Source organism: Anoplophora glabripennis, unplaced genomic scaffold (genome assembly GCF_000390285.2).
Source record: "Anoplophora glabripennis isolate ALB-LARVAE unplaced genomic scaffold, Agla_2.0 scaffold120, whole genome shotgun sequence".
In the NCBI taxonomy this organism is placed as follows: Eukaryota; Metazoa; Arthropoda; class Insecta; order Coleoptera; family Cerambycidae; genus Anoplophora; species Anoplophora glabripennis.
Genome location: NW_019416214.1, coordinates 74,954 through 89,019, shown reverse-complemented (window position 1 = coordinate 89,019; position 14,066 = coordinate 74,954). Strand labels below are relative to the sequence as shown.

Sequence of the window (14,066 nt, the reverse complement as noted above, 5' to 3'; positions counted from 1 at the left end):
TCTAGCTGCTGAAAACAACTAGAGAAAATTGTTCTGAAAACATTTTATTGCCGCTCGAGAAGCATCTTCGAACTTACGAGTACTTCCTTTAAAATCCAAGCAAAAATACGAAAACGGATATGAAATACTTTGTAACTGAAAGATGGCAAAAAACGCTCTACGAACTGATGAAAGCGTAATGCTAGCGTATTTTTTCAGAAAGTAAGCTATTTTTTAAAAACAATATAAAAAGCTACTTGCCTTTTTAAAACATCAAAACAACACATACGAAGCAAAGAAGTCAAAAGTTTAGACTGTGGAAAACGTTACTATATTTTTAAAAGAGGCTCCAGACGGTAAGTTCTTATTATTGAAACTGGTACTAATATTTGGTTTCAATGGGGCATGTCGACGTGCAGAATTGTGCAGTTTAACTGTTAAGATATAGAAGACTCGGGGAAAATTTTGGTTATAACTTTACACGATACCAAAACCAAAAAGAAACCGTGTATTTATCAGAGTTCAACGGATATGAAATTGATCATAAGTACATATTTACTATTGAGACCCAAACAAGTAAAATACAATAGATTTTTCATTTACTATAATCACAAGTGCACAATACAATCAATTGGCATCAACAGTTTTGCAAGAATTCCCCAAAGAGTTGCAGAATACTTAAAACTCCCAAATGCATCCAGTTACATTGCCAATTGCTTAAGGAAGACGTCTGCCTTCGCTGATAGTGGAGTCGATATTCAACACTTATTAGACATGAAAGATGGCAGTTACCTAACTAGTGTTGTTGAAGGGTATGTCGAGGAAAACGTCTTCAATAAGTTAAAAATATCAAAAAATATATTTCATCAGCAAGAACTAGTGGCACCTCCAGACCATTCAAAGGATGCAGATAGAGAATCGTAATAGTTTTCAGGAAGAACAAGTTGAACTGAATAAATATCGTGTTCTTAACTTTTCAAATTTGAATAATTGTACTTTTAATATGTATATAACTATGTTCCCAATAGTTAAATAAACAATTTATGTGACTTTTTGAAAATAAAGTGCTATGTAAACTCAGTACTGTATATTGTTATTTGTAATAATAAAGAATAATAAAAAATGCATTTCTCATATCTCTACATGTAGGAGTCATCAATAAATCATATTTAAATAAAGACTAAAACAGAAGAATAACTTTACCAATATTTCTGGTGCATTGGAGCTTCAACCTGCTACTGTAAATGCCACCTGAACATAGTAATTTCCAAGCGACATTAAATTAGTGTTAATACACATAAATGTCTAACAAATTGGGATATAATTGGTATAAAAGTTATAAATATTCAATAAAAATTGTTGTTGTTACATTGAACGCTCTGTTCGCCTGAATATTTTAAATAGCAACAAAGCACTCCTCTTCAAATACATTGCATACATTTGCTTACATTCCTTATTTGCATCTGCAGAAATTAGTCAGAAATTAATTTTCAATATATGCCTTGAAAATGTCGAAATATAGAAATGTAGGAATAATAGCTGAATTTTGAAAACACATATTGGCTTTACCATTTAATATAGTTTTTAATTTAAGCAATACATTGTTGCCACATATATTTCATTTAATTTCAGAATATCGTAGAACCCTTAAAGGTCGTCTTAGAGAAAAGAAACACATTCTCGCCTTTTTTGTTTGTTTAAATAAGAGGGATCAGTGTGTCTCGATATTACTTTTTTGAATATTTTTTATAATGCCTAATATGTATTTTGTCATGTTTGCTATTCTATTTATAAAAACGATGATTTTATAATGAATATCATAAAATTGCTATGCGGAAGAAGCACTGTCATTACTTAAACTATAATTTTATATTTTGCCAAATATTTCTCGCCATATTAATAATTTGATCCGCCGCACATCACCTCATCAACATAATCACTTATGAACATTTCGAGAACACAGAAATATTAGATAATTAAAAAATAAATTATACACGTTAGTAACATCAACACCTCCCATTTTATGAATTGAGAGATAGATCGTAGTCCGGCTTATCCTTGGGAGCAATCTTTCAGATCCTACTAATATACTGATTAATGAAATTGTCTGTAACTTCTAACATGATTATGATTTATCGGCGACAAATCTGCATTTGTTTAATGGTTTAACGATTAGGTAGATACTATAAAGTACTTACTTTTACATCATTCATACAAGACACAGAAATACTTTTAGAAAAACCGTGACGAAACGAATCAACACTAATTTAAAATTACAGAATTACAGTTTACGAGCAGATAAAACAATAAAATTTTGAATTAATGTCCCGATGTAATCAAATAGTTTTGTCGTAATACGTTATGCTTTTCACAAACATATATGTACGGAAATACGTTGAGTAACAATGATCACAGTTAGAATCTATTAACTTTAGGAATATAAGTTACTTTTGCGTCATGGGGTCTACTTATATGGCAAATGTAATATGTAGGGATTCTGCTAGTTATTATAGTAAGTACTAAGGCAGAGTGGTAGGTAAACTGTATATACATGGTGTAAGAAGTTTGACTGCCATTATTTCAGCATGAGATAGAGTAATCATAAATGAACAAAAAAGTTGTATATTACAGGGGCGTAAGATTAACAGTTTTCAAAATACATCAGCAAGTATTAATATTGGGGAGTTTCATCACAATGTGACAACAGCGCTTAACCTGCTGATGCACACCACGTGTACAGGCGGCAGATTTGTCCTACGGAAAAAATGTAAACAGCTATTACTGTGAAACGTTAGTAAATTTCAAGATAATTGTTTTCCAGTTTTTAAATAAATAAAATAAAATGTATCTATTTTGTAGTACGAAGATAGAGTTCTGCTTAAATTTTATCTCGAATTTTAGTAATTATGAATCTCTTAAAGCAGGATCTTAACTTTTAATCGAATTACGCATTTGAAAAATATGTAATTAAACTACCCAAAGATTCACGTCATCCAAATAATCATACGTATTAAAAATAATTTAGATACTTACCTAAAAGCAAAATTCCGTAATTTTTAAATTGGCAAGTACAAAACAAACTACAACATATGCTCAAAATGTCCATCACCATTTTCGATACACCTTCGAATCCAATTTTCGCGCACTAGCTGGAAAACACCTCACGAAAAGGAAATACTTAGTGGTACGCAAAAAACACTCCGACACGGTCGAATCCAGATACCAACTGAATTGCGTGTTGGTGGTTGCTGGACACTTTAGAACCGCGCCGTTGTTACATTGCTCAATGTGAATTTTATCGAATTTTAAATTTATTACAACGCTAATTATTTTTTTAGAATTAAGCATAAAGTAGTTCAAAAAAGTGATAAACATTGTATTTTATGATATTTTAAGCGCGCAATTATGTCAATATTTCTTAATTAATCGAACTTTTGTACATCAAATAGTTTAGGATATAAGGCTTTTTTGTTTATTTTAATGTATTCTATCGTCTGTTAAAATTAACACCCTGTATATCCCTATCTATATCAACTTCTTCTGCTCCTTAAAATTTCGGTTTTATATTGGTAACTTATTTGTCCCATTTGTTAAATCGTATATATATTTTTTATTTAATTTTCACAATATTCAATAAAGCATAGTTATTATTTCTCCAGCAAATAGAATGTCAATGTTCTATATTTATTAATATTTAATGTGTTATAAGGATAATAATGCGCCAATTTTCGGATATATAGCTGATATTACAGAAAATATAAATGTTACTCCAAAAGTTTCAAAATAAATTTTAGTCAAGTACCTCATATACAGAGCACAATAGACAAAGCAATAAATCACATTTTTATTGGTCAGTACATTACCAATCTTGCATGTACAGCGCGTAAATATGTTAATTTATGGGGAATGTAGTCAAAATGTGGCGAAGACATCGCGATTGTACGGTGAAAATTTGTCTAACCCACAGGGATTTGTAGAGTAGTGAAATGTAAATATACGGGAGTATTCTGGAGGACGATCGAGGTCCCCTGGAAATGTTGCAAGGCAAGCACACGTGAAATCCCTGTCCAGGTTCAAGGAAGTTTTGCAAGACGCCAAAGGTGAAACTTTTTGAAATTAATTTTGATGATAAATGAAGCCTTGTTTACTCACAGTAGAACTAATAATTCTCGCAACAAACATTTTTTTAAAGAACAAGACCGAAAATAAATCCTCAACGATAAAATCACCCGGCATATATGCAAATAACTAGAAAAAAATAGAATTTCACACCAACACTGTTTACCAAATTAGGTGATCATTCAAAGAATTGTGGGCATTTTTGTGCAAATATGATTTATTTTGTTCCTCCTACATAACCGCTTTCCTATGAACGTCTGTTTTGATGAGTCATAATTATTTAATATTTTTAAAAAATTGTACAACCAAATATATCTGAATATTTTAACATTTATAAAAAAGCTATAACAGTAATCGTAGTAGTGGTAGTACTGGTAGTAGTTTACTGATTTAACATCTCACATTTAATGTCACTTCTCGAAGAACTGTAATACAAAAGGTTACAGTTAATTAAATTATTTAGCATAACCCTATTCCGTAGGCATTTGACTTAATAATGGATTGATATTTTGCAATTATATAATTATTACAGTCAAATTTAATGGTGCTTACGTAGGTTAAAAGCAGCAGTAAAGATATACTTAACGATAGGAATATGCCATTTCAATTAAGGTAAATTACTAAAAACGTTCGTTGGTTTGTCTTGTCTTCATAAAGAGAGAGACAAATCGCTTAATTTTCGTTTTCATAATTGTGGTAATTTTTTAATAACATATTTGCAAATGCCAATTCCCTTAACTTTTTAATTTTTAAATAAAAAAATGTTAAATGCGAATGTTGTAGCTATCAACTAGAACTTATTTATGGTGATATTAAACTTCATATAGGGCGTTCTCAAAGGACGTACCAAATACGCATGTTTTTTTAAATGGAACATGCTGCATATTTTTGGATTTTTCAAATTTGCTGATTTCAGCAATATGTATACGTTATGTATTTGGTCGGAGGATATTTAAACACTTACCCATTTATTTTCTTCATTTTCAACATAAAAACATGTAAAAAACGTGAGAAATGTTACTAATGTCTACAATAAACGTTCAAAATGGTTTTCAGTTTGTTCTATGCATTACATGTAGTTGAGTTTTAATTCAATTATAGGTTTTGTCATTATTTTGTGGTTCTCACCTATTAATTATAATTCTTGAGTTATTTTATTACGAATATATTGAAGATATAGTAGTTTTACTTCATAAAGTCTGATTTTAAGGTAACCCCAGAGAAATGGAGGTCTTAAATTGGGTCTGCTTCTTAAAACGTCTGGGAACTACGAAATTATATAAAAAACCTTTTTGAAAATCCGTCACTGCTTAAGCTAGTAAAATAAGAAGAAAATAGGAAGGCCATATTTACAATTAAGTTCATTATGCATTTTGCAATTTATGTATTTTATATCTTATTTATATTAAACCCAAAAGGGTATGTAAAAAAGTATTGATTCGTAAAATAACTAAAAATTGTCCTACACTATGATGGCACATAAAATTAGTTCGTCTAATAAAACCAGTTTTCTGCTAGTATTATCAAAATATTCAGATACGAATAGTATGAGTTATTATTATGTATATTATAACCTGGTATTTAAAAAAAGATTTATGACAAATCACCTACGGCTAAATGAATGATTATCGCATATTTTTAATTTGTTTTCTCCAACAAAAATATATATTGTCATGAATTCTAAAGACACTATTGTATTATTATCGTATAAAACAAACTGGTATAAAATATAAACTTAAGTACAATAAAGTATATATTTTTTCAAATAGTATGCGACATATTAGCAACATTCATTTTGACTAAGTCTAGTTTATTTTTAGACACATAAAACTGGAATATTTCCTTCAACTTAACAGATTATTTGTTAATTTATTAATTAACTCGAAACATATCTTCGTCACAATTTTTGCTAAATATTCATTTAATGTATTTATTATCTATTAGCTAAATTTAAATCAATCAAAATTAGTCGCAGTGACAATAGACAAAAGAAAAGAAAACCTTTTCGTTGCTACAAGTGAATACAGGATCTATTTATTTTCAGATATGACCGGTCACTAAAATCTGACATCAGTTCTTTTGTCACCAATAATTTATATTATTTCTTTTATTTAATTGTAGATATTATTTGTTGAATTATTTATCTGTATAATAGTATTGTCTAGTTTTACGATTTTTTAAATTTAAATGCCAATTTGTTTGTTGCCATTGCTAATAATACAATACACAATAAAAGAGAATTATTGATGACAATATCTAAGTATGAATTAACAGACTACATAGTGGTATTATTAAATAGAATCTCAGAAGGCTATATTTCCCTGATTTTGAATATTCTAACAGTCATGCTCTGTATTTCCACAAATATCTATTTTTTATCTATGCCACAAATGTCACCGCAATTTAAAGAAATTTTTTTTAGGTATTAATGTCAATAGACGTATTTTTTTGTTAAAGTTTATAAAACAAATGTATGTCATATTATCCAATATCGCAATAAATTTAACGTTAAAAAATTTAGGGTACTAATTACTTTATCAAAATTTAAAGTTATTATGTTAATTTATTTTGATACTTTAAGATTAATGCTGGTTTCAACACGAAATAATTTGATAATAACACTTAAATGATGCCTACATAAAAGAATGCTACTTACCTTTAATTTAAAAATATGACGCAATTCTTGCCTTCAGAAGAAAGTTATCTGTTCATTACTCACAACTGATAATGTATTAAGATATCAAATTAATTTAAAGATATAAATGCCAAAGACAATGTATCAAGTCTTATATCAAAAATTATTGTTTTCTTTGCTAAATAATGATTTTATGCAGAAGTATAAAATTGTTCTAGTACCTATGGGGTGTCCCAGTGTCCTATAAAATTTTATCTAACACTTTAATAGAATTTCGTTTTAATAATAAATAAAAGTAACTTAAAATTTCAAGTTGTCAATGTCAGAAAAAGTAATTTAACGAAATGAATGTATTTTTAAATATTACAAAGGATGCGAGTGTCAACCTAAATTGTGTCTAATCAAAGGTTGTCAGTAAACAAACAATATTTTTTGAGTTGAAATCACATTGAAATCCTAAAACCAAGACTGAAAAAATGGAAAATGTGGAAATTCCATCTGTTTTAAAAAAAGCTAATGCGGCTACTGCAGGCATCATTCCGGAGAAATCAAAATCTATATAAGTACAACAAAGAACTGAAGGAATTTCAAGATTGGAAAATCCAAGAAGGGGCGAATGAAGATGTCCTGCTGGTTTATTTTATCAATTTAAGTGAGAGATCAGCTCCATCCATATTGTGGACTAAATATTCCATGTTGAAGCATCAAATTACGGCTTTACCATAATGTTAATATTAATAAGTATGTAGATTGTAAGTTTGTAGCATTTTAGGTTATTTGTTGATTTATTACTGTTTCAAATCGGTTTTCTAGTAAAAACTAGAAAAATAAACCAAACAGTCTTTTTATGATTTCTATAAGTCACTAGTGAGTTATAAGTCATAACTCACTAGTGACTTATAGGTCACATTATTCCTTTAAAACCAAAGAAATTATAGTATCATTATATACAAGTATTGGATAAATAAATTAATGTGATGATTTATCATTTCATATTTTTCTACAAATATTTCTGAATTTTCCCAAAGAAGGCCTTAGAACAAATTTCTTTAATACCTAGAAATTTTATATTACCACTACCATTTTTTGTTAATTGGTGGTGTAGAGATTTCCAATAGAATGTGTCTATATGTTTCGAAATTACTGCCAATATCAAATAAAAGGCTTAATACAACAATTCAGTAAATAACAATAAAATTTGGCCAGGTGTTTGCTAAAAGTAGAGATTTTTACCCATCCTTCTTAAATACATAATTTATGATAGACACCTAATTTTCTTTTTTTACACTTAAGAATCAGTCACATTATGAGTGTTATTTCCAATCGCAATTCCAGCATTTTCCATACAAACAACATAAAACTGACACTTTTAAATTTTTAATGAGCAAGTAGTCCTGCAAAAACTATATCCTGTTTCAAAAGACCTCTGATTTATCACCTAAAACGTTAGGAATTCCCAAACCTATTATTATGTTTCTTCTCCAAAATGAAGAACAACCATATACCGGTAAGTCAAGATCGGAAGAACATTTGTATGTAAATCAAATTCAAATACCTGAACAGCGACCATACGAAAACGATCAGAGGTTCATCTAGCTGCCTTAAGCTCGCCTAAATCGCTAGTAACTTAGGTCGTGGATCTGATTCAGTTTCGCTTTCATAGCGGCCAACTCATTCATGAACCAGAAGAAAGGCCCAGACGAGAACGCGGAGCTATTGATGTAAATAAACATGTTACATTATTACATATTGTAAGAAAGATGCCCCCCTCTATGTCATCTCCCACTGGTAGGTTTGGTATAAAAGTGTGTGTTATTATATTAGCAGCATCCTATTCGATTCACGTTTCAGTGCCGTACTAGGGGTTTATTTTCGCAGTGTTTTGGTTACCTTTTCCCTCACATCAATACTGTGAAATCACTGGAACATGATACTTAAGGTAGGAATGAATTAGTTCTTAGCTTAGGGGTAGTTTTGTTAATTTACGGATATGGAAGAAGCCAGACGTGCGTGATATAAGTGTATTTCGTGCACTACAGTGACTGATAGATTAGAAGTGTATGTGTGAGCATCACAATTTTTTTAAGGAGATTTTGTACAAATAACGTCTTATGGAATAAAAAGTTGTTTTCCACTTCAGTACGCAAATAGATGTTATTTTACTGTCCATGTATTCAAGTGCACAAGTGCATATTCTTAGTATATTTTTAATATATGGTGACGAGCGAACATAAATTATATTTAATAACAACTGTTACTTAATAGTCTTTACGAGTTACTTCATAATGGTGGTCTAGACTTTTCTAAAGCTTAGTTTCGTTTTTATAAGTCAGATGATACGGAAATTTATTTAAACTCAATATATATGTTAACAGTGGTGAGTTAAAATTACAAATTTTGTAACTGGGGTAATCAAAATTTCTCAATTTCTCAATTTCTCAATGGCGCTCTATTTTTTCTTCAGTTAACAAGAATATATTTTACGTTATTCAAGAAATGCATTTTTTGTATTAACAACTCTAAAAGTCCTTACCTATTTTTCTCACAGATACCAAAAGCTACAAAACTGTTTGCAATATCAATATTATATTTCCTATTTTAGTAAATCTAATAAATTTTTAACCTAGTAAATACAGCACTGGCGTCGACAGTATAATCTAATTCCGTACCTGTTTCGTGACTCTTGTTTAAGTGGTTCCATTAATCACATATAGTAGGTACGCAACAGTAGCAGTAATATAATTTAATATCTTTATCTACCTGCAAATCGTTCCATAAAACTGATTAAGCAGTTTAGTTTTTAGTGTAGTATTTATGTGGAAATATGAGTATCTATCTATGCAAGTACCTACGTAAATCATCTGCAAATACGTTATATACAAATTAGTTTCAATAACTTTTTAATTGTTTGAATCTATTTGATTTAGAGTAATAGTGAAAAATGTGAGCTAATAATAAATAGGTAAGGTTCATTAACGAAATTACAGTAATATAGCCTACAAAATATTGCAAATGCCTAACCAAAAAAAAATAAAATAAATACCACTGTTTATTTTCTGTCCTTTCTGATAAATTCATAATTTCATTTTCTAAATGTATCATATTAATATATATAACGAATATTTAATGAATAGTGAGTTCTATTATTTAGAAGGAGGCTACCAATTGTGAGACCTGCATACGCTCTAGCCCTGTAAATTTGTTTTCTTAGAAATTTTGATAAATTGAAGCAGATATGGAAAAATAATACATCTTTCCATTTCAGCATCAATCTGATTATTTATATTTGTGCACTTTTCTGATTCATAGGTATGAGCTTTGTATTCAAACATGGACAGAAATCAGATATTAAAATAATTATTGTAGCAAATAAATTAATCAGAACTTTGTTGGTAATTTAATGACATAACAATGTCTCTTCAAAGCAAAGCAATTTCTAAAGTCACTTCAATATAAGATTTTATTAACTAAAAAAAAATAAATAATTTGATTACAGTTTTTTGCTAACACAGTTGCATTGCAGTATTACTTTTAGTTATTTCAATTTGTTGGGACATTTTCACGATATGTCCTTTGTAGATATATCTAGTTATATTAAAAATGACAATATAACTTATAGGGGTAATTCGTAAATAAATTTATTTTGTCTATAGTAGCACCATTAAATTTGAAGAATTAATTAGCAAATGTTTGCAAGAGAGATCTACCAAATTAAGTTGTAGAGAGGCAACATATTTACTAAGTACAATAATTGTTAGCTAATATAATCTTTTTCAATTATCAGTACACTTTTTTGCAACAACTTAGCTTAATTGCTGTTAATGAATACTTGAGATTTGTTACTCCACTGTGCATATAAACTAGACGTTCATCATGAGTAAATGTAGAACAATAGCTGCAAAATAAGATTGTGAATATAATGCAATTAAGATTACGTATAACCCATGTAGGCAGACGTGTGGGAACCAAATTGGTCCTTGTATTTTCAGCACATAATATCGCTGTTTTGAATAGAAATATCAATATCTTTAAGTACTTATCCTTAGAAAAATCTATTTAGATGCGTTTTTTTAGCTTATATTTTATGTAACCAGTAGTTGTTTTATTATAAAAATTAATAATTTATAGTGACAGCTATTTTTGTACTCAAATTGTTGTAATTTATAAAATAATAATTAATAATTTTTATTAAAGTATTACAGTTATGGTAAAATACTGAAACTATTTAATGAAAAATACTTAGTTTCTTAAGTTAATTTTTTATTGTCCATGAAGCTAATTAATACGCAAAAAGATCACATTTTAAACTTCATTAAAATACATATTTTTAAGAATCGCGTCTTAAAAATTTCATACTTAATTTCCTTTCAATCTAATAATTGGGTCGTCTTATTTGGAGTACCTTTATTTTATTTCGGTTAGTAAGAATATACATAAAAAATTTAAATAAATGAATAAACACCTACAAGTACATTTCAAGTAATGAATATTTAATGTTGCACTGCAATTATGAATTAGTGGTTGTAACGATGAAGACATTACTTACGCTGTCGACAAATACAAAATAACATTGCTTTCTAGTAAAAAAAGAAATACTTCTGGAAAAGTAATTAATAAAAAGGATGCAGCAATTAAGTAATAAAATTTATACGTACTTACACAGGTAGATCCTGATTTAAAATGAAAAAAACGATTAATGCAGTAATTTTATTATCTTTCGAGAAAATCCGCATGCCCACTGCGAAATGACAAAGATTTAATAAACATAAAAATTGTAATTGTATGTATTCATGAAGTATTAATATTTATAATCATATAAATTCATTACAGATGCAGGATGTGTTTACATTTCGCATCTTGTTTAAAGTAGTGCTAAACGTGCATGATGTTCGATTACAGTGCGTATATATTTAACTTTAATGTTAAAAGACTTTCAAGATATTTACATATACTTTTCTTAAAATTTTTAAATTGTATCATGAAGTGAATTGTACATTTGTTGACTTTACACACTTCAGATTGATTTGAGGAATTTACTTTTCAAAACTGCTGTTATTAGATAAAAAGGTATCTATTATTTTGTTATAAGTGTAAGAAAAAAATATTTATTTTATTTGTTCGTAAATATTGGTAGGTATATTTTCCAAATTCAATTTAGGAAATAAACCTCTGAGTTTTTGGTAATAAGAATATTTTTGTTTTGGTTAATTTTAGTTATAGACTAAAATATTTCTTTATTTTGAAAGAAAAGTCAAACTATTCATAATGTAAGTTCAGCACAAAAAAGTATTACTATAATAACAATGCACGTTCATAAATAATTAACTTCTTTTGCTTTTAAACACATAGGTATCATCGTAATTTAAGAATCAAAAACATTCTCATGTAATACATTGGCTAGTATACACTTAGCATGTTCAGATAATCTACATACATTCTCATGTATCTTTCATGGAATTTTATTATTATTTCTGAAAAATGCAGATATGCGTATGTACTGATAAATGCAAAATTAAATAGGTACATATGTAAGTATCTTTATGATAATGTAGATAATTATAAAAATATTTCAGATGAGTATAAATATTCAGATTTAAAAACAAAAATAATATGAATTTAGTTATACACAAAATCCAATATTTATTGAGATATATTTTTAAAGTTAGAGGCTTCTACACACTACCATAAGATTAATAAAGCTTTTTGTCATCTTTGAATATATCGGTCTAAAAATATTGACAGATATAGGTTCTGTCTAAAAACAGCGTATGCAGCTTCATAAAATTGAATTCAATTAGATGAGTAGGTTAGTATATCATAAATGTACTAACGGAGAACTACTTGAAATCTTTGTCTGTCGAGGTTTCTTAGTCTTCTTGCTAGATATATAAAGTGTCATGTACGTTAGTTGCCTGTACACAGATATCTGGTCTGTTGATAGGCTAAATGTGGTGGAGACTTCAACGGTGAGTCAGAAACAGAACCTTCAATATAAAGTTTGGTAAATTGAAATAAACCTTTTTCTCGCAAACATTCCGACTTCAAAAATCATTTAGTCGGATGTTGTATTGGTTGTTTTTTTGAACTACATATTTCTTTCTTCTAATATTGTCAAATCTGCAACAGAAAAACTGACACGCTAATTATTTGTTTAGAGGCATTTGTAGAGATAAAAAACTGAAGCTTTTCACTAAAATTATGAGAATACTTTTTTAGAAAAAAATGAATTTATTTGAATTACCTTAATACCTTCATAATGGAGCAAAGTAATGAGGGTTGCTTTTGATGTTCAACCAAAATAAAACGCTCTCTCAACGGTAATAATAAAGTATTTTTATTGAAAACTAAGTTGTACAGAAGAAGACATGTTGACGGGGCGAATGTTCGCTGGAGAGTCGCTGTGTGTGGAGTCGGTCGTAGGTATATGAGTAAGCATCTGGTTGCCGGCGCCAGTCCGCCATAGACCCTTCCTGGAACGCTGGTGTGTCCGGCGGCGTCCTGCTGGCGCGCTTGACGTAATGCTTAAAAATGGGTCACTTGCGGCATATGTACGCACAGTAATAACAGTTCAAGTAATATTACACTGTAAAAAAATTTCACTCAAATTTCACTCAATTTTACTCAATAATGTATAAATTTCTGTCCACACCCGATTGAGTGAAATTTTCACTCCATTAGTATGAGTACAATCACAAATAAATGAGTAAAATTATCAGAATGCCCAATATTGAATGAAAATGTACTCAATAATTTTATTCAATGGATATTCACTCCGAACCTTTATTGCTTTCACTCATACCGATTATTTTACAGTGTAGGTATTTAATAGATGTCAACTCATTATTAAAAAAATGTTTTTTTTTTGTTATAGAAAACATACAAAATACATTTAAACCAATTCTTTAATTATTTTTGAGAGTGTGCAAACAAAATATAAGTTATTTCAATGTTTGTGACACAATAAACTAAAATAAAGTTAAACAATATTTAGTTTATTTCTGTAAATTCACATATTAATAATACATCATGCATAAAAATCGAAAAATGTTCAACAAATTAAAAAAATGAACTATATTGTAAAAAAATACGTTTTTCCATAATTTTTTGCAGTGTAGTAGGTACTATGTCAAGCATCTTCTGAATATATATACTATTTTAACTATCGAAACTTACCAATGTTGTAAACTATAAATTTGGAACACCAACAAATTCCATTATCGGTACCCAGTTTAACAAACTGGAGACACAACCATTTTAATTTATGTAAAAGATTGAATTCAAATACTTTATTAGCGTTAAACTATTTCAACACAACCTCAAAGAATATCACACT

The 14,066-nt window shown here is 28.8% G+C and overlaps 1 protein-coding gene across 1 annotated transcript in view; it reads left to right on the top strand.

Moving 5' to 3' along the window:
• The first annotated feature begins 8,580 nt into the window (after nucleotides 1-8,580).
• The window catches only part of LOC108907826 (basic proline-rich protein), a 53,595-nt gene continuing 48,109 nt past the window's right edge, over nucleotides 8,581-14,066 (top strand). Inside the window, exon 1 of the mRNA XM_018711643.1 lies at nucleotides 8,581-8,672. Within this exon, the coding sequence (XP_018567159.1) occupies nucleotides 8,661-8,672 (12 nt within the window). The 5' untranslated portion in view covers nucleotides 8,581-8,660. The remainder of the gene's footprint in view (nucleotides 8,673-14,066) is intronic.